At 50.7% G+C, this 25,252-nt stretch overlaps 1 protein-coding gene across 7 annotated transcripts in view; it reads left to right on the forward strand.

The window, feature by feature from the left end:
• The window catches only part of Zbtb7c (zinc finger and BTB domain containing 7C), a 329,246-nt gene that overhangs the window by 295,964 nt on the left and 8,030 nt on the right, over positions 1-25,252 (forward strand). For all 7 annotated transcript variants that reach the window (XM_039097091.2, XM_039097092.2, XM_063277570.1 and 4 more), the window contains one exon: positions 17,382-18,605. In XM_039097091.2, coding sequence (XP_038953019.1) covers positions 17,398-18,605 — 1,208 coding nt within the window. In that variant the 5' untranslated portion in view covers positions 17,382-17,397. The remainder of the gene's footprint in view (positions 1-17,381; positions 18,606-25,252) is intronic.

The following is a 25,252-nucleotide window of genomic DNA, read 5'->3' on the forward strand; positions in this document are numbered from 1 at the left end:
ACTGTGATCTCCAAGAAGACAAGTTATTGATCTGATGAACTCTCACATTTGACTCTGGATCTACCCAGAAATCCTAGATTAACTCAAGTGCTAGGTGTCCTGTTCGAATCACTCTCGGTGGGAATTCCCAATGGCCAAAAGGCAGGCTGGGTCACCTCAAGTCAGGCTGCTAGAAGGTTTGGTTGGTTGAAGCTCAGAAAGACGCCCTCCAGTTACCTCATCCAGCACCACCTACGGATGGATAGAGCCAGCCCTGATTCTCCTTCCCAAGGGATTGGGCCACCTTCTCATCTTCCTGGCTACGTTGCTCAAATTTCCAAGATAATTACCCAACCTTGTGTTGACAAGGACTCGGAAAGACCTACTTAAGAGGACTGGATTGCCAGAGATCAATATCACAAGTGTCACCGTCCTTATTAAGGAGCACTTAAAATCGTGCCACATGCACGAATGACCAGGGACAATCTCAGAGGTACACAAGAGTCCCTCAGGATTGCTGTGAAGGTCCTCACCCTTCACTGCATAAGCTCCAGAAGGCCAAAATGATAATACTGAGTAACCCCACAGCCACAGAGAGCACCTAGGGACCCATCTAGTCCAGGCCTCAGCACCCATATATCATCCATGTTGGTCATCCGCATTGTTGCTCTGGCTTTCTCTCCTTGTCCCCACCTCTGCTCACCCCCCCATACTTTCCTTTCGTTCACCTCCTCTTTCTCACTCCCCCCATTTCAGTCATTCTGTCTTCCTACCTCCTACCTTCTTTGTCCTCTTGGAGGCAGGCAGGGGACTGTCCCCTTACAGCTAAGGTGGAAAGGTGCCAGAGTTGAGCAATACAGGTGACAGGAATTCTTTGGCATCCAATGGAGCAGGCAATAATCCAAGGGTGTGGGCTTCAAAAGCCCCGATGTGTTTCACGGGGCGGGGGGGGGGGGGGAAGCATGTCATCTTTAAAGGCCAAGAAGGTGGGCGGTGTGGACAAGAAGATAGAAACCATCTTGGGTGACCGACTGTCACAGCTTGTCCCGAATGGAGATTTGTGGAACGGGAAACGTTCAAAATGCAAGCCAGGAGAGTCCTGGGGATGTGGAGGCTTGATCTTACCTCTGGGTTTGACAAGCAAGAAGGGGAGGGGGTTACTTAGGGGTGAAGGAGGTGTTTTTAGAGCTCTTTCTGAGGCACTGGAAAGCAGAGACCCCAATTTCTTCCGCCTCTTGTTGCCTGGGCACACAACAGGGAGCTGAGCAGGATGGACAGCAAGGCCCTGGGGTAAGCAGTATGGTTTCCAGGCCAGCAGGAGCATTCTGGCGGCAATGGAGTACTTTCTACTTTAACCAGGCAAATGTCTCTTGTCATTCTCCGAGCCTCCACATCTTCAACCCTGAAAGGTCCCATCCAGTCCTGATACAGCCAGGTCACCCTCTGATGTTTTCAGTCACCCTCCTCAGTCCTCGCCACCACTGCTGCCCTCAGTGGAAGTCCTGGAACGGCTCAGGCCCTGATCTGCTTCAGTGACAGACTCTTGCAACCTCACCCCATAGTATTTGCCTGAGGACTGAGATAAACATGAAAGAATCGGATCACTACCTGGCACATAGTAGGTCCTCAAAAGACTATCCTTCTGTGCCTTCCCACGGCGTCCGGCCCCTTCCGAGGTGTCCCGTCACATCTCAGAGGGCGATAATGCTGACGTTTCCATCTCTGCAGCTGTAGTTAACGCAGGGTCAGCCACTGTTCTGAAATATTAAGTAGAAACATCCAGGAATGAATAATTCAAACATATTCAATAACCTTTATTACAACATATTGTTATAATTATTCTCCTGTACTGTTATTGCTTGACTAACTTCAAAGCTGAACTCTAGTACAGGTCCATGCATATAGGAGAAGCTGACTGTGGGCGTGCCTCCCACTGTCCTGGCATTCTGGGTAGGTCTGGGCCCCTGTCCCCCGGGATAAAGGAAAGAGTGTGCTGAGGAACCAAGTGGAATGTTCCACAGTGGCTGCCTTGGAATTATCACCAAGTCGAAGCATTGTTGGGCCAGCCCCAAAAGCTCCTAACTAATCCTTTCTCTACTGATTTACAAAGTGTTTAATGGGGAGAATTAGAATTTTGGCGGTTTCTGTTTTTTCCCCCTGCAGATTTATAGTCCATGTTTAATACATGATCTGGTTTAGCATGGCAAGCATCTGGTTTGCCACGGGTTTAGCACGTTACTCCCTTTGCCTCAGGTAAGCAGATAGATGCTGTGCGTTGATGTCTGTTGCCTTCTTGGAATGGCAAAACCTTCGCCGTCCTACTTCATTTCTCATCCTCCCAAGCCCATCCCTCTTCACTATGGCAGAGATGAGCTTGACTACTTCAGGGAGGACAACCCGAAGTGCTCAGCGACTCAGCTCAGAGACACTGGTACCTATAAGGAGAAGCCACAGGCCCTGTCCTATACTGGAGCAGCCTGTGCCCCGTCTTGACGCAGACACAGAGAAAACACTTTTTTTTTTTCACACTCTTCTCCTGTATGCCCCATGCTTTTGATAGAAGGGCGCTGAAGGATAGACACCTAGTTCAGGGGGGCTTTCTGGAGGAGGTGAAACATGAGCACGTCTTATTGAGTGAGCAAGGGTTAGGCGTAGGTGGTGGCAGCGGCTGTATTTTAACTGACAGGACAGAATGAGCAATGTTAAAGTGGTAGACAATGGCTTGCTGGCAATCAGTAAAACCAGTAGGAGGCGAGCAAACAGGTGGGCAGGTTGATGCCCTGGGAGCCAGGCGCTAAGGAGAGAGGGACAACTAATGTTTAAGACGCCACCTGGCAACAATGGGTAGCTAATTGGGCAAAAAGAACATGCTTGGTTGAAGTGAGAACGGATGATCCCAGCCATGCGCATGCGTGAGGACACACCCGGGCCACCACCACCCCCCAGCCGTGCGCGTGCGCAGTGCACTCCCTCTGCCCTTGCTCTGAAGGACTGGAGTATGTTTGCGTAGTCCTGACACCCTCCCTCTCCCCGCTGTCTTCCCCACTGGCTAAGACTCCCCAGCAAAAGCTAAAAATTCATCTCATCCAACCCAAATCAGAGGGCGGATAAGCCGGTGCTTTATTGCCCTGGGACAAAATGGTCTTGTGGGAGAGGATGGGCTCCATACTAATTGCATCCTTGGGCACCTCCACCCACCCGGCCGGAGCTGGCCCTGAGCTGTTCAGAAGGCTTCGAACAACACAGCGCTCCTCCCTTCTCCCATGTTCAACAGCCTGGAAATATCTCCCACAGGCTTACGAACCAGAGACCAGGCAGGAGCGGTCACATCCTCTTGTGTTTTGTCTTCAGGTAGAAGGCCTGGGTAGGAGGTGTGTCTAGGGATGGGCCAGGTGGCTCAGGAGGTGTTGGGCCAGGGCCCTTCCAGAAGCTGCCGCAGCCCTACGCCCAACGCTTTTTTTTTTTTTTTTTTATTCTTAAGTTCCTAAATTGTTGTGTGGGGTTAAGCATACCATCTATTTAGAACTGACCATCAGGAGAAGTTGAAAGGGGGCTTGTCACTCTGGTTTTAAAGGAAATATTTTTGGAAAGGGTGTGGAGTGGGTAAATAAATCATGGAAAGCACTGGTTATAATAGCAGCCCTCTCCAGGTCCTCCTCTCCTTCCTCCCGGCATGCAAGGCTATTTGGAACTTCTCACGTGAGCAGGCTTGGGCATGACAGCGAGTTTTGTGTCTTAGGTGTGAGTGTGTAGGTATCCTACATGTAAACAAACACAGCACACTGTTCACATACTGCTCTGGTCCATCTTCTGTTGCTGTAATAAAATACCTGAGTCTGGGTTCTTTACAGAGAAGAGGTTATTTTTAGTTCACAGTCCTGGAGCTTCAAGAACCTAGTGCTAGCATTTGGTCAGCTCTGGTCAGTCCCTCTGATTATATCACATTATGGCACCCTAGTAGGGCACAGTCATGATGAGACAGGAAGTCAGAGAGACATATGAGACAGGCACATTTTCTTAGTTTTGGAAAAACCCACTTTCATAAGAATGAGCTAGGGTCCCTCAAGATCTACATTAACTCCTTCAGAGAACTGTACCCCAGGTCACCTCACTTCAAGCCCTCATGCTCAGGTTACACCAATGCAGTGTCACCACACTGGAGATCAAGGTTGCAGCTTGGGGACATTTAGCAGCCTCAGTCATGCCATAGCAATGCCCAGAGGGCACGGGACACGCAAGCCCGTGTGCTGGCACGGGCAGGTTCTCTCGAGAACTCGATTGCCTTCTTTCCACACACAGTAAGCTAGAAGGTCGGTGAGAATGTCCCCCAGCTCCCCCTAAGCATGATGGGACATAGAATGTACACAAAGCACAGAAGTCTTTACTGTATTCTCAGAGAGGCAAGATTAAACACACGAAAACATAGGTGGGATACTAAACGGGCAAGGAAGGAAACGGACATCTTGGCTCCCCAGAGGTGAGTTAACTAGTGTATGCTGTTAGCTATTCCAGTGTAACAAAATCGCCCCTAAGCTTTAGCCGCCTAAAACAACAGAAAGTATTTATAGTGAGGAGTTCAGGAGCAGCTCAGTTATGGAGTTCTGGCTTAGGACTCTGACAAGGCTGCAATCTAGAGACCGAGGCTTCAGTCATCTACAGTCATCTGTTGGGACAGAAAGACAAGCCGTCTTGAGAGCCCAGTCCTTTGTATAGCTGTAGTGTTGATGTTTATGGATAGTAGAAAGCCTCAGTTCTTCTCTCTCTTGTTATACAGTCACTGGGCCTGGAACAGGCTCTCCTCCACACAGAGTTCCAAGAGGGAAAAGCAGTCTAATAGATGTGGCCGTTCTTGTATGAGCTAGCCATGGAAGTTCCCCTCCTTTACCTTTCCAGGGACACACAGCCCGTTCCAGATACATTGCGGGAGGAGCCCACACACAACAGGAATATCTGGAGGTAAAAGTAACCAGGCACCAGAAAGGCTAGGTACCCTAACACAGAGTCACCTGGGTTAGAGACGACAAGAGTCGGGGAAGAAGGGGGGCTGACTGACTCACACTGAACCTTGCCAAGACGGGAAAGACAAGAGGGGGAGTGAGGGGTTGGAGTCTCAGCGGTTCAGAGTATGTGTTGCTCTCGCAGAGGACAGAAGTTCAGTTCCCAGCACCCCTATGGTGACTCACAGCTATCAGTAACTCCAGCTTCTGGGGATCTGACGCCCTCTTCTGGCCTCTGTGGGCAGTGCATGCATATGGTGCTAATACATACATGGGGGCAAACATTTATATGCATAACAACGTAGATCTTTTTTTTTTTTTTAAGATAGGTGAGGAGCTAAAAGAAGTAAGTGAATCTAAGAAACAGACATGCAGGGGCAAAGTGGACACGATGTGTTTGGGGGCAGTTCGGAGGCCTACTTTAAAGAAAGACAGAGATAGCATCGAGACTAGGTTCAGAACAAACTGAGACAATGGAATGCCTTCAGGAGACTCCTGGGAAGCAGTAGAGAGGGGACACTATCCAGGACAGCCAGTTCAACCTTAGAGCTCAGTAGCTGCTCTATGAAGCAGATCGTGAATGTGCGGTCATAAGCCACAGTGTGTGTGTGTGTGTGTGTGTGTGTGTGTGTGTGTGAGAGAGAGAGAGAGAGAGAGAGAGAGAGAGAGAGAGAGAGAGATGCCACAGGGAGGTCACTGGAAGGCACTGAGGCCATCATCGCTGCAACATTCTCAGAGCCAAGCCCTCCAGGGATCCTGAAGATCATACGATGTTAAAATTGCCTCATGGCTCCTCTGTCACCGTGTCCTTTATAGCTATGTAATAAATGCACAAGCAAAAACTGCCCTCCCGTGCCTGGAATCCTGTGCTGGGGGGGGGGGGACCAAGATCTGCATGGCCAGCCTATCCAGCCACAAGGCTGTTGCTTGGGTAATAGGCAGCTTCTGGGCTAATATTCTGCTAGGTTGTGTCCAACAGGATGCGCTGATGGCTACAGCCGGGTCTCACCACAGATATCTCCTCAGGTACCTGCAGATATCCAGGTCATTCATTGCAGTTAGCAAACAGGAAGACAGACAAACAAAACCAAGTAAGCAAGACGAATGAACCCACAATGATCAAATGCTGCAGAAGTAAAACCAAACCAAACCTCTAAAGATGACGTACCAGCTTGTGAAAGGAGAATCTAAATTCCTCAACAACTTTAATACTAATGGCTTTAAAACCCAAATATATATATATATATAGCCATGGATGTGCATTTTGTTCCCTTACTGGCACCCCTCTAACCCCACTCAAACACCACAAGCAGTCAGAAGAAGCCATCTCTTCACAAGTCAGTACCTACAAGTGAGCGTCTTTATCTTGCTGAACATGGGAGTGAGCTGTGGGCTGAGCACTATGCTTTGTAGTTGGTAAAAATATCCAAGTGTGTGTGTGTCTGTGTGTGTGTGCATGTGTGTCTGTATTTGTCTGTGTGTGTTTGTGTGTGTCAATGTGTGTCTGTGTATGTGTGTTTGTATGTGTGTGTGTGTCTGTGTCTGTATTTGTGTGTGTTTGTGTGTGTCAATGTATGTCTGTGTATGTGTGTTTGTATGTGTGTGTCTGTATTTGTCTGTATGTGTTTGTGTGTGTCTGTATTTGTGTGTGTGTGCATGCATGTCTGTGTATGTCTCTGTGTATGTGTGTGTGTGCATGTCTGTGTGTCTCTGTGTCTGTATTTGTGTGTGTGCGTGTCTTTGTATGTCTCTGTGTATGTATGTGTGTGTGCATGTCTGTGTATGTCTCTGTGTCTGTATTTGTGTGTGTGTGTGTCTGTGTGTATGTGCATGTCTGTGTGTCTATGTCTATATTTGTCTCGTGTGTGTGCCCGTGTCTGTCCGTCTGTTCATGTGTCTGTGTGCACCACAGGTGTACAGGTACCCGAAAAGGTCAGAAGAGGCCATCCGATCCTCGGAGCTTGAATTACAGGCAGTTGTAAGGCCAGACATACTGCTGGGAACAGAATACTAGGTCCTCTGCGTGTGCTCACAAGCACTGGGCTGTCTGTCTCTGTGGCCCCAAGCGTTTCCTTTTGCTCCCTGAGACTGAGTGATGCCGAGGATCCCCCCACATTTGAAGGGTATCTGTTTTCGTATACTTCATGTTAAATCCATGTTAAAGCACAATTTGAAGTTCTGCCTTTGCAGCATGCTTTATTCTTACACATATGGATATATGTTGATACGTGCTTTTCTGGTGTTCTGTTGTTCCTGTTCTTTTCTACCTGGCGGCTCCTCTGGGACAGTCTGGTATACCTTTTCCTACCAAACATCTGTTTCAAAAAACTTCTTGGCTTCCTTAAATGCGTTAGAAAGTTCATTAAAAAAGCATCCAGACTTCAGCAGAAGTCCTTACTGATGTCCTTGTTAGGATCATATTGCACTCGAGAAACGGTTTAGGGTGATTTGGCTATCCGAGATTAGGATGTCTTTCCATTCACTAAGCAAATCTTTTCAAAGTGCTCCAGTTGCATTTGGAACTTTCTATGGCCCCTACATATTTCTTTTGACCTGGGGATTGTTTCTGGTTCTGGTACCAAGTGAGGAGTTGTCTAATGCATGTGTGTGCCTACCTACGCTCAGCATAGGAGAAGACCCAGTCACATCTGCCAGTATTGGTTGGCCAGCTCTGTTCTAACTCTGTAATCTCTTCTTCTTCTTCTTCTTCTTCTTCTTCTTCTTCTTCTTCTTCTTCTTCTTCTTCTTCTTCTTCTTCTTCTTCTTCTTCTTCTTCTTCTTCTTCTTCTTCTTCATCATTTCTGATTTTTGGAGACATCACGGGGAAGCCGCTGCCCCGGTGAGAGGAAACTCTGCACTGACTCTAATTCATGGGTTGGATCTGGCTGGTCTCCTCGAGAAGGGTGGATTGGGGAAAATTCCATGCCTGGAGAATATTTTCGCCGTGATTTATGACTGTTTGAGGATCGAAATTCTCAGAGAGAATGGGTTGGCAGTGGCGGGGAATGGGGTGGGAATGTATGTGTTCCTCCATGATAGTAGCTTTCTAGAGTCCAGGCCTTGTTGCTGGACCTCTGCAGCTACAGGCAAATATTAGCAGAGAGAAGACCACATCGGGCATTCAGCTGAGCACTGAACTTGCTGCCATGCATCTCCCTGACCGTGACCGAAGGAACCCACTGAGATGATTCCTCTCTGTGACTCATCACTGATTCCAGGCTGTGCCTACCTGGCTTTCTTATTGCCTCCTATTGGTCTGTAATATTTTGCTCTGGGTCAGCTTCCCCTGCTGAATGAACAAGGGTTGGATATTTTATAGAGCACCCACATCTTAGCGGTCCCCCAGATCAGTCCCTGGGTAGTGATAATGGAACGGGCCAGTGACAGGAGTTGCTTGAGACAGTAGAGTGTCCAGCTCCCAATCTTACTGCTCTCTCTTTAGAAAGGGTTCCTAGCACCAAATAGCCCTCAGTGGGCAAGGTAGAAATTACAGGCCGGGAGAGCCTGGGCCTGAGTATAAATAGGAAGAGGAAATACTTGGACTTCTCAGGGCAATAAAAGTTCTATATAATAATATTACACGTAACTGTGCAATTAAGCCTGGAAATTGCAAGCTTCCAGTATGTTCTTTCCCAGCCAAATACTAGGCGGCTCTCGCGGTAGAGGACATTTGCTTAGAAGAAAAATGCAAGTTTGGAGGCAAATCTGAGGTTTCACTTCCTTTGGAAAACGCAGGCCGCGTTAGATCTCCTGACCCTCCAGCCTTGCCGCTCCAACTGCCCTTCTCTCAAAATGGAGACGACAATAGCAAGGAGACCGAAGTGTTTTTCAAGAGCTGGGGCGTAACCGAGACACTGCACACCTGTGGCAGGCTGGGCCCATGATTCTGGTCTCCTTCCTCCCACAGCTGTTGCCACCGACAGGGCCCTCCCTCACCAGATCCTGCATGAGGTCTGGGGCAAGGGAAGGGCAGGAAAGGTTGTGAGTAATGGGAGCAGCTGCCCGGGCGGGCACGGAGGCTCTCCTCAGGGTTTGGCTGCCCTTCCCTCCTCCAGCCTGCCTGTTGCCCATCCCTTCCCCAAATGCAGTACAGTGCCAGCCTCATCCCTCCTATTCCTGAACCTCGTGTGGCCTCTTAAACAGAGCCCCTTGTTTGGAGGGTCCCCTCATCCCCTGCCTCCCTTTCAAACCCTGACTCCGGCTATCGTAGCATGATATTATATGAAGTCTTCCGTCCTGGCCTGTATGTTCCTAAGCTCATCCGCCTTCTGCTTCTGAGCCTAACACTCACTGTTCCTGTCCGCATGTGCGCATGTGCAGTGCTTGCTCTGCCTTGCCTAACACTCGATGGTCCTCTCTGCATGTGCGCATGCGCAATGCTAGCTCTGCCGCTGTGCCTAACACTGTTCCTGTCCACATATGCGCATGTGCAATGCGAGCTTTGCCTCTGTGCCTCACCTTGAGCCTGCTTTCCTCCCTTCCAGAATGTTCTGTTCCCCTGTCCCAAGCCCTGGCTTCCTGAAGGCTTCATGCCTTTGATGCGGTTCCCTGGTGGAGCCCCTACCAGCTAAAGCACCATCATGGAGAGGCATCCTGGCCGCACAAGAAATGCTGAGCCGCACTGCTTGTCAAGACCCAGCTTGTCCTCACTGCCCCGTTTGAATAAAGATAGCCATGGTAACAAGAAACATCTCACTACCACCATCGCCCCGACATCCAACGTTGAGCTAGTCATGACTTGGGAATGAAAGGACCCGTCACGTAAACAAAATGGCGGGTTATCTGGAGGGCGCCACAGAACCACCAGACCTCACAACCTCCTAGACTAGAAGAGAAAACACTGGAGCTCCGAAAGAGACTTGTCTGGTCCAGGGTCACAGCATTAATCTATCGCAGAGCAGATCTATTTAACTATGGTCCCTTCTCAAGAGGGATTGGACCTCTTTCCACTGAGTGCACACCTGGACCTTCAGCCTCACCCCCTCATGCTCTCTGACTTTCTCAGCTCTGGCTGTGACACCCTTGTGAAGTCCCTTGTCCTCCACACTGGAAACCTGAAGCATGGGATGGAGATGGCACAAAGGAGTGGTGGCTCCTAGGACCAGTCATCGGGACAGCTGCATGTGCCCTCCAGAACAGACAGTGAAGTGCCCTGGGATTGGTCGGTGTCACACCACCAGGATGACTTGGAACTGTCTATAGATGCCGGTGGTGTATTTCATCATCTAGATTTTCTGTGACGTGATACGGTTTTAAAAGCCTCCCAAGGAGTTCTCTGGCTCCAGCAATGGCCTGTAATAAACGGAAGTAATGAGTTCTTTATTCGAATGAAAAGAAAAAGAGGTGTAACTTTTCTTCAAAGAGAAGAGTCATCCTCTCCACCCTCCCCTGCCTGTACTCGCTAAGAGTTGAAGAAATAACAAAAGGGGCACACTTGATCCGAGGAGGCAAGACAAGTATGGAGTAGATGGGGAGGCAGAACAGTGGGTGATGATGGTGGGGAGTGAACTGACAGAAGGTACAGCTCGACACAGTGGGCAGAGTCCAGGGCAGAGGCTTGTGATCTCCAGCGTTCGGTGAGTGCCATGAGTGAGACCTTCTGTGCGTCTGTCTCCTCAGTCACTGTCACCTCTGTCTCTATCTCTGCCTCCATTTCTCTTTTTGAGGCAGGATTGCTCGCTGGCTTGAACTCACAGTGCAAACTGGCCTGGAACTGGAGATCCTTTTGCCTCTACCTCCCAAGTGCAAGGATTGCAGGGACGTACACATCTCATCATGTACTCTAGCCAAATCCTCTATCTAAGAGGCCCTAGGAAAATCCACAGGAAGTGGGGCCGTGAGGCAATTCTCTTGTGTGAGTCTCAACAATCCTTCACTTTGGGGTCAGCGGAACGTGAAGTGAGAACTAGGTGCCTATCACAGGAGGGAAACCCAAGGCCTTCATGTGAAACCTGCCTGTGGTTGGAAGGAGAACCCAGAAGTACCTGATTCCTGCGTCTCACCTCCCCTGTAGCTCTGGCATGGCAAGGGAGAAAGGGAGGTTGCACAGTATGCAGTGGGGAGGGCTTCTAAAGAAATGTGATGACTCTGAAGCCCAGGGGCTGCACAGACCCAGCTGAGCTGTGGGCCGTGGGCTCTAGGCATGTCCTGGCAAGGTGGCAGAGCAGGAATGGCTGGCTTCAGCCGGCGTAGGCACTCTGCCCAGGGTGCTTGCAACAGGTGGGGCACAGAAGAGAAGCTGAAGTAGCTCTGCCCAGCCTCCCAGCCTACATGTCTGGCCCCAGCCTCTGGGGCATCCGAGGCTTAGGGGCATCCTGGGGCTAAGGGGTGTAGCCATTCTGCTTGAGGAATCTTCCAAAGCCAGGGTGAGGCACACCCAGAACAAATGGCCTGAGCCATGACTCCTCAGCCTCCAGCCCACCACTGACTTCAGTGCCTGAAAACTATGTAGGGCAGAGCCACTGTCCAATTCCTGGGTCTACAGAGGAAACCTCCATTCCACCTGCCCCTGCATAGCACTCATGTGCCCTCACAGCCACTAATCCCACCAGGTGGCTGCCATGCTCCAGGGCTGGGCATGGAGGAGCTAGGAGCCGGGGACAGGGTGTGGTGGAGGAAACCTGCTGGCTGGGCCATCAGCCCAGGAGATTGACAGAGGGACAACATCATGCTTAGGTTTGCTGAGCTGAGCATCACTCTGGGAGACACTTGCGTTGCCCAGCATGGTAAAACTGTCCCCCAGGTCACACTACCACGGCAGCCACGGCAGATCAGGAAACAGTGGCACTCCACTGTTTTCTAGCTGTGTGACTCTCAAATCCCATCGAATGAGGTTCACAGTAAAAATGGAAAATGTGACCAGAATGCATTTAAAAACAAATGCCTCATGAGTGGCAGGCAAGGCTGTGTTCAAATGTCTGGGGTCCCAAAGGCAGAGTGCTGTGGTTGTCCCGCCCCTGTTACTGATATCTCTTTGTTTCTCTCGGCCAATCTCCTTATAGTCAATTTATTAGTTACTTTTAATATAGTGTTTTTGTTCTTTGAGAATTGCATACATGCACAACAATACATTTTTATCCTACGTCCTCCATCCCTTCTCCTAAGTCTTCTTGGATCACTTTCTAGCTCCCGCTTCCTTTTTTTTTTTTTTTTGTTTTGTTTTGTTTTGTTTTGTTTTCTGGAGCTGGGGACCGAACCCAGGGCCTTGCGCTTCCCAGGCAAGCGCTCTACCACTGAGCTAAATCCCCAACCCCTCCCGCTTCCTTTTTAAAAATAACCTACCAAGTCTAATTTATCGCAGGGCTCTGAGCCTCCTATCCTTCACTGTTGCTCACCTACATAAACTTGTGGGTGTGGGGCGATCCACTAGAGCACGGTCAACCTACCAGGAGCCACCCTTAAAGAAAACCGACTCTCTTCCGCTGCCCAAGCCATTTCCTCCCATAGCTCCTCGACAAGGGGTGGGGAGCTCTTGAATCCTACCCCGCACCATGCTGAGCTGATCTCTGCGTGTAGCATCTACCCAGTCACGGCTGACGGTGTCCTTAGAGTGACACAGACATAGAAAAGACAGAGTCTGCCCTACACCAAGTCATCTTAGGAACAAGACCTCAGTGTACCTGCTGCCCTAGGACAGCTTGTCCCCTTATACCATCTACACATTCAATTCCCCATTTCCAAGACTAGGGGATCAGAGGTGAGTACAATCTGCCCAGAAAGTGTCCTCTGTTAGCCAGGCGGTCCTGTACAAGTCAAGGGCAGTGCAGACTAACAGGGGTTGGACAGGCTTAGGCATTAACGCACCGCACTTCTAGGTCTCTTGGATACTAAGTTGCCACATGCTCCTGGGCACAGGCTCCCCTGTGTACCTTATTTTCCTGATCTGTAAAATGGACATGCTCTTCCAAACCCTGCCTGCCTTATTGGATTAGGGGGTCCCTGAGTCAAGAAATAGGTTAAGAGGCCTGGTGCATGCCAGGGATGGCATAGGAGATCAGAGAGACTGTTCTCAGAAGGTTTTGTGGGAAGATGCCTTAAGAACATAGGCCTTCATAAAGATTGACTCCTGGGCCAGTCCCATCTGCCCAAGACTCCTGTTTGGGGGCAGCTGTCCTTTGTGGATTCCTCTCTGCTCACACTGGCCAACAGTGTTCCAGAAGGCAGGCTTGCATCCCTGGGTCCTCACAACCATTGTATGAGACACAGCCTCTGTGTGTAGGAGAGCACTCCAGGGGGAGAAGTTCCAGAGACTGTCAGCCATGAACCCTGAGCAGATAAGCTCCTGCTGTTGGGTGCCTCTAAGGACAAGCTGGCTGAGAACCCCCAAGATCGAGGTTAATAGAAATCCAAAACCTTCCAGATTCAAATGAGGTGGGTTATTGTGGGGTCCCATAAGCCCCCATATATCCCCCACTGCTCAGATAAGGCCGTGCTCCTAGAAAGACGTCTGATCGAGTACCCACAGGGCCTCATACCTTTCTGTCTGCACCTCTCCTTTCACAGGGCTCTGAGCCACCTACCCCATTAGTTATGTACAAGTGTGGGTCTCAATCATGTGATACACATCCCTCATGATGGCCTCAAATCCTTGAGTAAGAGACAGTCATCCTTCAGAGAGAAAAGTTCAGATTTCTCCGTCCCCAAACTAGACATGGCAGGGCTTCTGCCTAGCAAAGGCATTTGCTTGCAACACAACTGGGCTCATATCATGCAGACACTTGCCGTCTGTGTGGCCTTGGGTTCATCTCTCAGCCTCTACATAGCTGCTCCTTTATCTGAGCATTGTGAATGAAGCTAAGAACACATGCTTTCAACAGTTGTGCAGTTGAGAAAGGATTAGCTGCGTGATGACTCAGGTGTGACAGACACTTGGTAAATGACAGCAGTGGTTAATGTGGCTGTCAGTGTTGGCTACCAGGGATAGGTGCCTTTGGCCTCTTGGAGGCCAACTGAGAAGCACAGTTCTCTCTGAGAGAGGAAAGACTCATTTGATGGTTGGATATCTGTTACTTGGGTCCATCTGGATTCTAGAAACTCCCACTGTGGCGGAGAACAAGGACCGGCTAGGTTAGGCCTGGCACGCTCTAGAATGCTAATCATACCTAATTACCTCTTCCTCCATACCTGACCCGTCTCCCACTCTCTCCTGTGTCCTTTATCCCAAATCTACTTTGCTATTTTCTTCCCACTGGAAGCTTACAGTTCTCATCCAGCTTCTGCTTGCCGTTGAGCATCTGCATGCACGTATGTGTGTTTCCCCTCTGTGTTATTCTTGGCTTTGGCTTGGGTGAGGAAAATGGAGGGAAGGACTGCAAAGCTTGGGTAAGGAAGTGGGGGAGGAACATGGCTTCCCCTCTGGGACACTACTGTACACTAGCTCACCAAAGCACGGGAACTTCACCCAGAACATAAGTGTCTCTTCCCAAAGAGACAATGAAAGGGCCTCTGCCTGTCTCCTGAGCACAGCGCTCCCCACTCAGCCCACACCCTGAGGTTAGTCTTCTGTCTAGAGAAATAGCCCTGAGGTACCATGAGTCCATCCCTTCCTCCAGGAAATGGAACAAGACCATGAACCAAAACGCTGAAAGACATAGCCAGTGGAACAAGGGGTGCCAAGGCCCCCAGCCTGTTAACCCCTCCCCAAGGTTGTTAATGGTCACACCTGTTACCAGACCTTATGGTCATCCAATGACACAATGAGAAGTGAAGAGGCCTCTAAAGCCATGTAGCCACAGCTGTATCGTCATGATTCTAGATCCCAAAGGAGACATTGCTCTACAATCTCAGCAGCCACTCAGTATCCCACCTGAGGGCTTAGATCTCTCACTGCACAGTGAGACACAACACCACACCCAGTCACAGGCTCTGGCTCCTCTAAGAAGGCAGAGGAGGGCGTTCCCCACACGAACAGATGAATTTGTATGACCAAACGATAGTCTTCAAATAGATAAGGCAAGAATTAATAGGGCTGTATGAGAAAGTGATAAACCTCCAGTTACTTTGGGTGATGTTTACATGTATCTTATCATATATTTACCTATTGATCATACACGATATTAATATGAATATAGGACACTTTATAGGGCCAGAAATGTAGCTCAGTGATAGAGTGCTCACACAGTACGTCCCAGATCCTGGTTTAATTCTTAACACTGCCCCAAAACAAAACAAAAATGTAAACATTGAACAATAATCAATGCCTAGACCCAGACGGTATAAGTATTTTTCAAGTACATATGAAAGAATTGCAAGACTGTGTTCTGGAATACTGGGAACCTGAGAAGTATTTCCCACCATCACTACATTTAATAGCATAAGTCACTAGTAAACCGTGGCTCCCTGTGAACACTCAGTCTCCGGCATTCCACCAACCTTGGCTTTCACTTAGAGGGCAAGGGCTCTTCATCTCCAAGGCTCAGGACCCAGTTACTCACAGGATGGCTTTGTGGGAATGAGAACAAGTTGTTGGTTTCCCAATAAATTCATTCTTCGTGTGGACTTCTTTTTTTTTTTTTTTCTTTTCTTTTCTTTTTTTCGGAGCTGGGGACCAAACCCAAGGCCTTGTGCTTGCTAGGCAAGTGCTCTACCACTGAGCAAAATCCCCAACCCCTCGTGTGGACTTCTTAACACTAACACATACAGTTGCTATCTACCAGAAAATGTCAGAAAACAAGTCCCAGACTATAACATCCATAAACCAATCAGTGGTCCTCTTTCAGCTGTCTACTTTGATGTGGCGAACTCTGAGATGGAGAGGCTAAGGTGAGAGCGAGTGCTTATTGTTTTGCATCTTCTATGGGTCAGGGCTTCGGCAGTGGCTCTGGTTCTGTCTCTTGGGTGGCTGCGTGCAGTCAAAATGTCACCTGGGCTGCCATGATAGAAGTTCTGATGGGGGACTGGAAGGGCCACTCTCGAGCTGGGTCACTTATACAGCTGTCAAGTGGCAGGGTTGTGGTCAGGAAGCCTCAGTCCCTTGCCATATGACCCTTTTTATAGTGTGGCTTGAACATCCTTCCAACATGGCCTCCTTCTGACCCAACAAAGCAATGTTGAAACAACAGTGTCTTTCATGACATCCTTCAGAGGTCAGCTATCAACCCGAGCCTTCCCAGATCCCCTTGGAACACTATATTACAATGGAAAAACCTACACAAGAGTAATGTCAGCACTAATGAGGACAGTCTTACCAGAGTCTTACCACATATGTGCCAGCTACGCGTTGAGCTTTAAAGGGCTGGATCGGGTGGTCGTTGAGTAGCTAGCTCCTTAAAAATGCTTGTGGTGCTCTTCAGAGAGGGCCAACCATTCCGCCTCCCTCACAGTGTGGAAGCAATTCATTTTCTCCCCAGCCTTATCTGCTTTTGGGGTGGTCACTCTTTTCATTTTAGCCTTGAGTTTGATCCCTGGAACTACATAAAGGTAGAAAGGAAGACAACATGGCTGTCCTCAGACCTCCACCCTGTGGCCTATGCTCACAAACACAATAATAATAATAATAATAATTATTATTATTATAATTTTAAGATTTAAAGATGTATTTATTATGCCTGACCTTCTGCCAAAGCCTGCCTCCGAAATGCTCAAAGCATCTACACTAGCCTACAGCCATGCAAAATCATTGTATACACACTGACTTAATAAAAACACCAAGCGTCTTATCGTCTGTGGACTTGCTGCACTGAAAGAGGATACAGGGGATGACCAAATGAGTGCCTTTACACTACCATGAAGTCAAAAGTCCTAGATCAAGTCACTGTAAGTCAGAGACCATCCATGTTGCCTAGAAGCCTCAGTCTCTGTCTCTTTCGGGGTTTAAAGAGCTGTGAGATTAACCAGCCAGACCTGAGAAAGTGATCCACAGAGTACTCGCGTCTATACCGACTTTAAGGGTCTGCTTACGAAGGAAACCGCTTATGTGTACACGTGTAGAACGCTAGGGGTTTTTAAGTTTAGGAATTGCTGAACTGCAGATGAGAGACACGAAAGACACTCCATCAGGCACCATGAAGCCAGAAGCAAGGTCAGGAGATAAACCGTATGCCCCCATGCCTCTGGTCACTCACAGAAAGTGGGCCTCGGCTTCCTGGTAGCTTGTGCAAAATGTGAGATGGCGTCAGCACCTGGGGGTTTGTGAGCATCTCTCAAGCAGACTCACCAGGAGTCCCCATAAGAGAGCAGGATGCCACCCCCAAGGCCATGTTACCAAAGCAGAATTCTCCGAGTCAAGAGGTCTAGGTTGCTTTTCCCACACAGCTGGTGCTCACTGCCTGGTGAGGTGCTAACTCCTAGAGTCTTAAGGCACAGGGGAAAGCCCTGCTTGAGGTGGGCTGTGACCCACAGGTAAGGCAATAAGCCCCCAGCCCCCTGTACTCATTAACTGATCTCCCTTTCTGTGTGTCCCTGCAGGGCTCTGGCTGAGAACATGGCCAATGACATCGATGAGCTCATCGGCATCCCTTTCCCTAACCACAGCAGTGAGGTGCTATGCAGCCTCAACGAGCAGCGGCATGCGGGGCTGCTGTGCGACGTTCTGCTGGTGGTCCAGGAGCAAGAGTACCGGACACACCGCTCGGTGCTGGCGGCCTGCAGCAAATACTTCAAGAAGCTCTTCACGGCCGGTAACCTGGCCAGCCAGCCCTACGTCTATGAGATTGACTTTGTCCAGCCCGAAGCTCTGGCTGCCATCCTGGAGTTTGCCTACACCTCCACACTCACCATCACTGCCTCCAATGTCAAGCACATCCTCAACGCTGCCAGGATGCTGGAGATCCAGTGCATTGTGAATGTGTGCCTGGAGATCATGGAGCCTGGCGGCAACGTCGGTGAGGAGGATGACAAGGAGGAGGAGGACGACGATGAAGACGACGATGATGAAGATGATGAGGAGGAAGAGGAAGAGGAAGAAGAGGAGGAGGAGGATGACACTGAGGACTTTGCTGACCAGGAAAACTTGCCTGACCCCCAGGACATCAACTGCCCCCAGAGCCCCTCCAAGACAGACTGTCTCACAGAGAAGGACTATTCTGACACACCCAGGGACTTCCCCGACTCCTTCCAGCCCGAAAGCCCTGGCCACCTGGGAGTGATCCGGGACTTCTCCATTGAATCTCTGCTGAGGGAGAACTTGTACCCCAAGGCCAGCATCCCTGACAGGAGACCCTCCTTATCTCCATTTGCCCCAGAATTCTTCCCGCACCTCTGGCCAGGTGACTTTGGTGCCTTTGCCCAGCTGCCTGAACAGCCCATGGACAGTGGGCCACTGGATCTAGTCATCAAGGACAGAAAGATCAAGGAGGAGGAGAAAGAGGAGCTGGCCCCACCCCCACCCCCTCCCTTCTCTAGCGACTTCTTCAAGGACATGTTTCCTGACCTGCCTGGTGGGCCGCTGGGCCCCATCAAGGCAGAGAATGACTATGGTGCCTATCTCAACTTCCTGAGTGCCACCCACCTGGGGAGCCTCTTCCCACCCTGGCCGCTGGTGGAGGAGCGCAAGCTGAAGCCCAAGGCCTCTCAGCAGTGCCCCATCTGCCACAAGGTCATCATGGGGGCTGGGAAGCTGCCCCGGCACATGAGGACCCACACCGGAGAGAAGCCGTACATGTGCAGCATCTGCGAGGTCCGCTTCACCAGGTGCGCAGGTGCCGGGAAAGATGGCGAGGGAGGGGCCAGGGCCAGAGGCGTGGGACGTGGAACATGGGGCGTGGGGCGTGGGGCGGGGCGTGGGGCGTGGGACTGAGTATGGAGAGAGATCATACATTGTGCTCGCTCATTGCTTGGAGGGATGCTAAGCATTAATTGGTGCAATGACTTCAATGCCCTTTTAGGAACTAAACTGTTTTTCTGGCTTTTGTAATCAAAGTCAACGGACGGGCGGGAGGATATGGGGTCACAACCATCACTGCTGGGCACTTTCAAAGGCTTTGTTTGTTGTGGTTGTTGTCCTCGTTGTTGTTGTTTTGGGGTTTTTTTGTTTGTTGGTTTTGTTTTGTTTTGTTTTAATCTGACCTGTTGGTATCATTGGTGTCCCTGGGTAAGGTAGGTCTTCACAGCTAGGTTAGGTTTCACAGTGGAAGTTCTAAGGAGCATCCTCACATAGTTTCAGTGTGTCTGATGTGGGCCAAGCCTGTCCCGCAGCCATGGCTTACTGATCTAGGTTCCTTTCCACTGACACTGTGGACTTCAAAGAACTTGCCTTAACAGACCTATTCACTCTGACAGCATTTCTTGGAATTTTATTGCTCTGATTTGTTGATAGGTAAGCGTAACGCTTTGGCCTCCCTAGACGGATTCAGTTTTTGAATCATGTACCATGTCAACCTAGTGACTGTGCCTTTCCAAATGAACCCTCGTTGACAAGGGTGACAAGGGCTGCTGTCTGTGGGTGGCAGGAAACGCTATTTGAAGTAGCCGAGGGGCTTCAGAAGTTGTTCAGTGGCTCAGCAGGCAGTCTGGTGACCGCTCTGAAGGACGGTGACACTGGGGGTTTCCAAGCTACTTCTGGGATGGAAACCACAAACAGAATCTGTCCTGGATAGTTCCAGGCGGCTTGGAGGGATAATCTCACTGTGGTTTTGTGCCCTTCCTCTTGGTAGAACTTTATAGCAGCCCTGAGGTGCTGGCTTCAGGGTCAGTGTATTCCTGTTCCCAGGTTCTCCTCCTCCCCCTGGAGGAGGATGAATGTCCCTGATAACATCCCAACACACTGAACTCTGTTGACTTATGCTGTCCCTAACTCCAGTCCTCCCTTCTCCCCAATTCAGTTGGTTCCACAGAACTAACTGGCCTGCAAATACCTAGGTGAGGCTTAGCTAAAGCAGGGAATGACAGGGGGCGAGCCGGAGTCCGAAGGAAGGCTAAGCCCAAGAGCGCTTGCTTCATTCATCTTCAACAGAATCTTTGCTCTTGCCTGGGGGGCCCGTCCCAAGGGAAAGACACAGACCAAATGTGTAGTGCAGTGCTGACACCCCAGTCCTAACTTCTTGTGCCTGACCTCGGGCAGAATGACCTAGGGAACAAGCTTCCCATGCCAATTCGCATGTTTCTCTCAAAAGGTTTTGAGAATGAGATGCAAACCGTGAAAAGTCTCCTCTGGTCTCTTCCTATTCCCAGAGCCACCCTCCCCTCTCCCCATCCATTCTCCCAGGCAAGATTCTAGTTTCTTCTTGAAAGCTCCTCCAGGCAGGACCCACATCCATTTGTCTTCTGTTCTTGTAGCAGATCTCCATGCACTGCAGCCCCTTGAAGGGGTAAACAGGCCCAGGGCAGTTTAGGATCAGCAGGTCCTCGCTGGGGCGGGGGAATCTGCACAGCTGACAGATGCCTGGGATGATGGGGGCCTAAGAAGTTCTTGGAGCTTGTGCTAGGGGATCCTCTGTGTGGTAGACATGACAGGTGCGGACTTCAGATGCCGCACGGAAGCGAACGTGAGGATGCTCAGTCCCGTGTTCACAGCCGGGAGGGAGGCTCCACAAGTTGCATTCGCCTCTAGCTGGTTTTCTATGCCTCTGCCCACAGGTCACAGGATAGGTGGAAGAGACCTGCAGGGGATCCCACATTGAGCTCATGGAAGCCCAAGCCCCCTTCTCCCTTCCTTCCTGCCCCTCCCTCTGATCTCCCCAAGCCAGCCTTCTGAGTGTTCAGTGCAGTCTATAGGCCCTGCCTTTCCTAGGCAAAATCTGAAACTTGCGTAGTCCCTGCAAACAGACTTTTGCTACTCCAGACACTAGAGCACTCTCCAGGGAAGATCCCTGTGTCCAGAAAACAATGCTGTTTTGTATAGAAGAATGAAAGTCCACTGTGTTTCCTCCCAACAAATTCCTGAAGGCCACTTCGTGTGGACTCTGCGTACTGTACCCCTATCCCTGCAGGTCACCTCCTCAGTCCTGGAGAGTCTCTGGCTATCAGGTTCCACCCTGCCTGCCCAGGGTCACTCCTCCTCCTCCCTCCTCCTCCCCTCCCTCCTCTTCTTCCTCCTCCTCCCCCCCTCCTCTTTCTCCTCCTCTTCTTCCTTTACAAGATGACCACCATCTGGGCTCTAGTCCTGTCTCTAGCAACTGCATTCCTGCCCCTATCTCACCCCACTCTCTTGCGTCCCACTCCCCTGACCCTTCGGAACAAGATCAGACAGGCTTTAGGAGCTGCTCTCCAAGGTCAGGGGCAGAAACTGCAGGGGAGATTCTGCTGGAATCCAGACTCCCTCCTGTCAGGGACTTTTTCTCCCTGTGGACTGATCTCTCCCCTCCACATTCTTCAGAACCACTGGTCCTTTGCCTACTGCCCTCCCCGGGGCTACCCTGAAAGAATCCTCTTCTATGCAGCTAAGAGCTGTCCATCCAAAGCCCCAACCTTGACCTGACAGAGGCTTCCCTGTGATCCTCTCAGAAGCAAGCTCCCCTACACCCTTTTCCTGAGGATGTGCTTGGGGGGCTGAGCTCCTCGGCCACCATCGATTGTGCCCCCCACACACACACACACATGTGTAGGCTCTTCAGCAGGATGGCTGCCTCCAGACCTGGAATTCCCAGACTCCCTTCAAGCTAAGGCACTGAAAGCCCAAAAAGGCTGAAAGGCTGTGGGCTCAGTCCTTCATTTCTATAGCTAAGCTCCTGGGCCAACAGGGCCTTGTCTCCCTCCTCAGCCCCCGGCAGAACTTAGGGCTTTGGTTTACCTCAGCCTTCAGATGTTAGAAGCCCTTCTTCTGTGGTAATGGGGTCCGAGTCATGTTGTCTAGATGTGACACCTCATAGGGACATCATTCCTTTTGACTCTTATGCTACTGCCCAAGGTAGAATTCTCCAAGCAGAATCCCTGCCACCCCCAGGTCCTATCTGCAGCCTTGGGGACCAGTCTATGGGTCTCCAAGAGGAGGGACTTCTCACACCTTGCTGTTCCCTAGTCCTCCTTGCCAGCTCTCAGTTTCACCTGGCCCCACTCTCGGTTACCAGACTCTGGGGGCCAAAGGGAAGGACTTCAAAGGCTCTAGAGAGAGGATACTTCAGATGAGCCCAGAAATGGAGGGAAGATGGGTAGAGGCTCCGCTGACTTGGTGGATGTCACCTGACCTCACCCTGCAGCTGACCTCTGACAGTTTCCCCAACGACAGCCAATGCTACCAGAAGAACCAGAGTCCCCTCCTTCCCCTTCCATTGCATACTTGGTCACAAGCCATGAGGCCCTGCCCTATGCCTCTTCCTGCCTTTGGTCCAGGAGATCTAGAGAGCAGAGCTACAGGGTGTTTCCCTTGAGTTCCTCAGGCTGCCCCGGGCCTCTTCATTCAGATGTGTCTCCTTCGCAGAGAGCAAGAAGGGAGGCAAAGTGGGAAGCTGCTTTCCTACAGACAACAGAGTCCCTTGGAGGACACGCCACCAAGGCAAAGGTTAGGCAGCACTGGCTCCCCAAGAGCTACGACACCACCATTTTCTGCAGAATCCCTCACAAATAGTCCTGACTTTGTCCAGCAACACTGTCAGCTGGATGCTGAACCTCTCTCCCGGGCACCACCAAGGCCTACCCTAGCTTTCTTCCTTTCTTTCTAGTGACCCCTCCCAACAGCTCTGAGAACCTTGATAAGCTCAGGAGATGTCATCAGCTTTGGTGGCAGGAAGAGTCACATCGGACCATCAAACCACAGGAAGTCTGGGTGGACAGTGGCGGCTGACTTCAGACTGACTGAGGGCCTCTCAGAGCCTGGAGCTCAGGCCCTGACCTTGTCTTTCACTAGAATGAGCTCATAAGACCCCAGTCACTCTCTCTTGGCATGGGCCTCCCTCTGGGCTGGAAGGAGATGGTGTCCTAACAAGGCTGGGTCTCCAATGCAGGAAAATGAGATAAGAGGCGGGGATAGCAGAGCCAGTGAGGGAGGTTAGGTCCCATGCTCGTCTTCTTGGTGACAAAGCAGCACAGTGGGGAGAGGCACTTGCCACCAAAGCCAAGCCTGAAGAATTGAGTTTAATTCTCGGCATCCATGTAGTGGAAGGAAAGAACTGACCCCATAAAGGGTGTCCTCTGGCCCCCCACGTGCACACTCTAATGCACTGGAATGATCATTCAGGCATACATGAATGTGTGTGCATGTATATGTGCACGAACATAAACACACATACACAAAATGTAAACATATATATATGAGACAGACTGAGAAGTTCTCAACTGTCATTGCTTGTCACCAGTCAGCCATCAAAGGAATGACCACTGGGCTCCTCAGCTTGCTGTGGGTCATGGCCTTTTGAAATGAGCACCAGGTGGTCACCAAGAGGCCTAGAGTTGGACCAACTTCTGCCTCTGCCCAGCTGTGTGTCTTTACCCAGCCACCTGCCATCTCCAGGCGTCGGTTCCCATGGTGTCACTTGAGGTCATGAAGCAAGTGCTCCTAAGGTGTCTTCCAGTTCCCAGAGTCCATTCAGATAGCCGTGGTGAGGGAGCTATGAGCTTGCTTGTCTCTGCCCTCGGTGCCTGCAGGGGTTGGTCTTGAATAGGTTACCGAGAGATCAGGAAGGATAGACGGGCCCTCGTGAGCTTTGTGATGGCTGCCTTGCAGGCTGTCCCTTACCGTGTGCCCCTTCTCTCACCCACCAGGATCTCTGTGTTCACACGTGCGCTTACTGCCTCCTGTGTCCCATAGCTCCTACCGTTACAGAGCAGTTCTGTGTGGACACACGAGGCCCTTGTTTGGAAACAGCACGCCTATGCCACCTCTAAACAGGTGTCCTCCCTTGCCAGTTTAGCATGCAGATGAGGGCCTTGTCCCCTGACTGAGGGAGTCGTGCAAATAGGTATGAGATGACCAGCCCGGAAGAGTTGCTGACTCTTATTGTCTGATTCGGGCTTGAGTTTAGATTTGGGTTCTTTCCCCCAGTGCTGAGAATTGAACCCGGGACCTTGAGCATGCTAAGCCTCACTTTCTATTGTCACTCCCTCTTTGCCCCTCAGGTGACCTGCCTTGAAAAGGAATGTTCAGGTCGAAAGTGTCTCAGGAGAGACCCCCTAGCCAGGTTCTCCTTGTGTCCCCTTCATGCTCAACAGTCACCTAGATAGCAAAGGCCACTGTGCCTAGCTGCTGGGGACTGGGAAGCCACAGCCAGTGGCAGGCAAGGGTCGCTGGAGGTTGTAGAAAGGAGGAAAGTCTGGTGGGAAGAAACGAGGTGCACCTCATGCCCTTCCTCTTCCGCTTCTGCTGCTGGTCCCATTCCCCACCGCCCAGGCTCTGGGAGCCCCGGGGAGCACAGGGAGGAGGGGGACTCTGCACACAGGAGGGGCATGCATACATGTATCTGACAGCACCCACAAGGACTCTCTTTTTTTCCTTCTTGCATCAACCCAGGAAAACTATTTTCTAAATGAGATCCCGAGCGACCTCTAGTGGCCAGAAAACACCCTGCCATCCAGGGTTATATTGAGAGTGATTTAAATCTGGACATTTTAGGGAGGACGCCTGGACTCCACATCTGCTCTGACCTCAAAGTCCAACCTGTAATTACAACAGAGGCACCGCCCAAGCCCCACCTGCAAGGAGGTGGTGGAGACAGTACTCGGTGCTCTGGCCTCTAGCCATTTGGGAAAAGCTGAAGAGTGATCCCTGGAAGATATGCTACACAGCCCAAGTCGCAAGCCCCAACCAGGCAGAAGGGTGTCCTGGGTGCCCAGTCTTTAGACAACAAAATCAGAAGATCTTTCAGGACCACCCTCAAGCAAGCCCTGGGTCTCTTGTGACCCTAGACAACTGGCATGATGTCTGCCTCTACCTCTAGCTTTGTCTAGACAGTTGACCTAACTTGTCACCCAGCAAGTGGTGGGTGGGGGCTGCAGCTGGAGCCCCACCCCACCTTGCTCTGTCTCTAAATATTGCCTCTAACTCCAGAGCTCTGCCCAAGATCAGACTGCAATTCTTACTGCACCTGGCTCTCATAAGCCCTGAAATGTCTGCAAAGAGCAGAGCCCAGGGCTTGGGTAAGAAACCACCACCACACCAGAGGAGCTCTCAGCACCGTGTGCCGAGCCTCTGGAGTCTCCGGACAAGTGCCGAGAACAGGGACAGGTATGGGACTGGGGATGGAGGATGGGGAAGACCAGAGATCAAAGGGCATCCTGCTTCGGAAGTCCCTTCATCAATACAGGGCTAAGACCAGAGTGCTGAGCTCTCTCTCCGAGACTGCCATCCAGAGTGTGAGATGGGCCCCTAGTAATCAGTAGGAGAGTGTCATCTCGAACCTGTGTGTACAAGGAGTTGTGGGATATCTTTCAGGGCACTGTTCCTTCCTGCTTTAACCCTGAGGTGAGGC

The sequence above is a fragment of the Rattus norvegicus genome, chromosome 18, assembly GCF_036323735.1.
Source record: "Rattus norvegicus strain BN/NHsdMcwi chromosome 18, GRCr8, whole genome shotgun sequence".
NCBI lineage: Eukaryota > Metazoa > Chordata > Mammalia > Rodentia > Muridae > Rattus > Rattus norvegicus.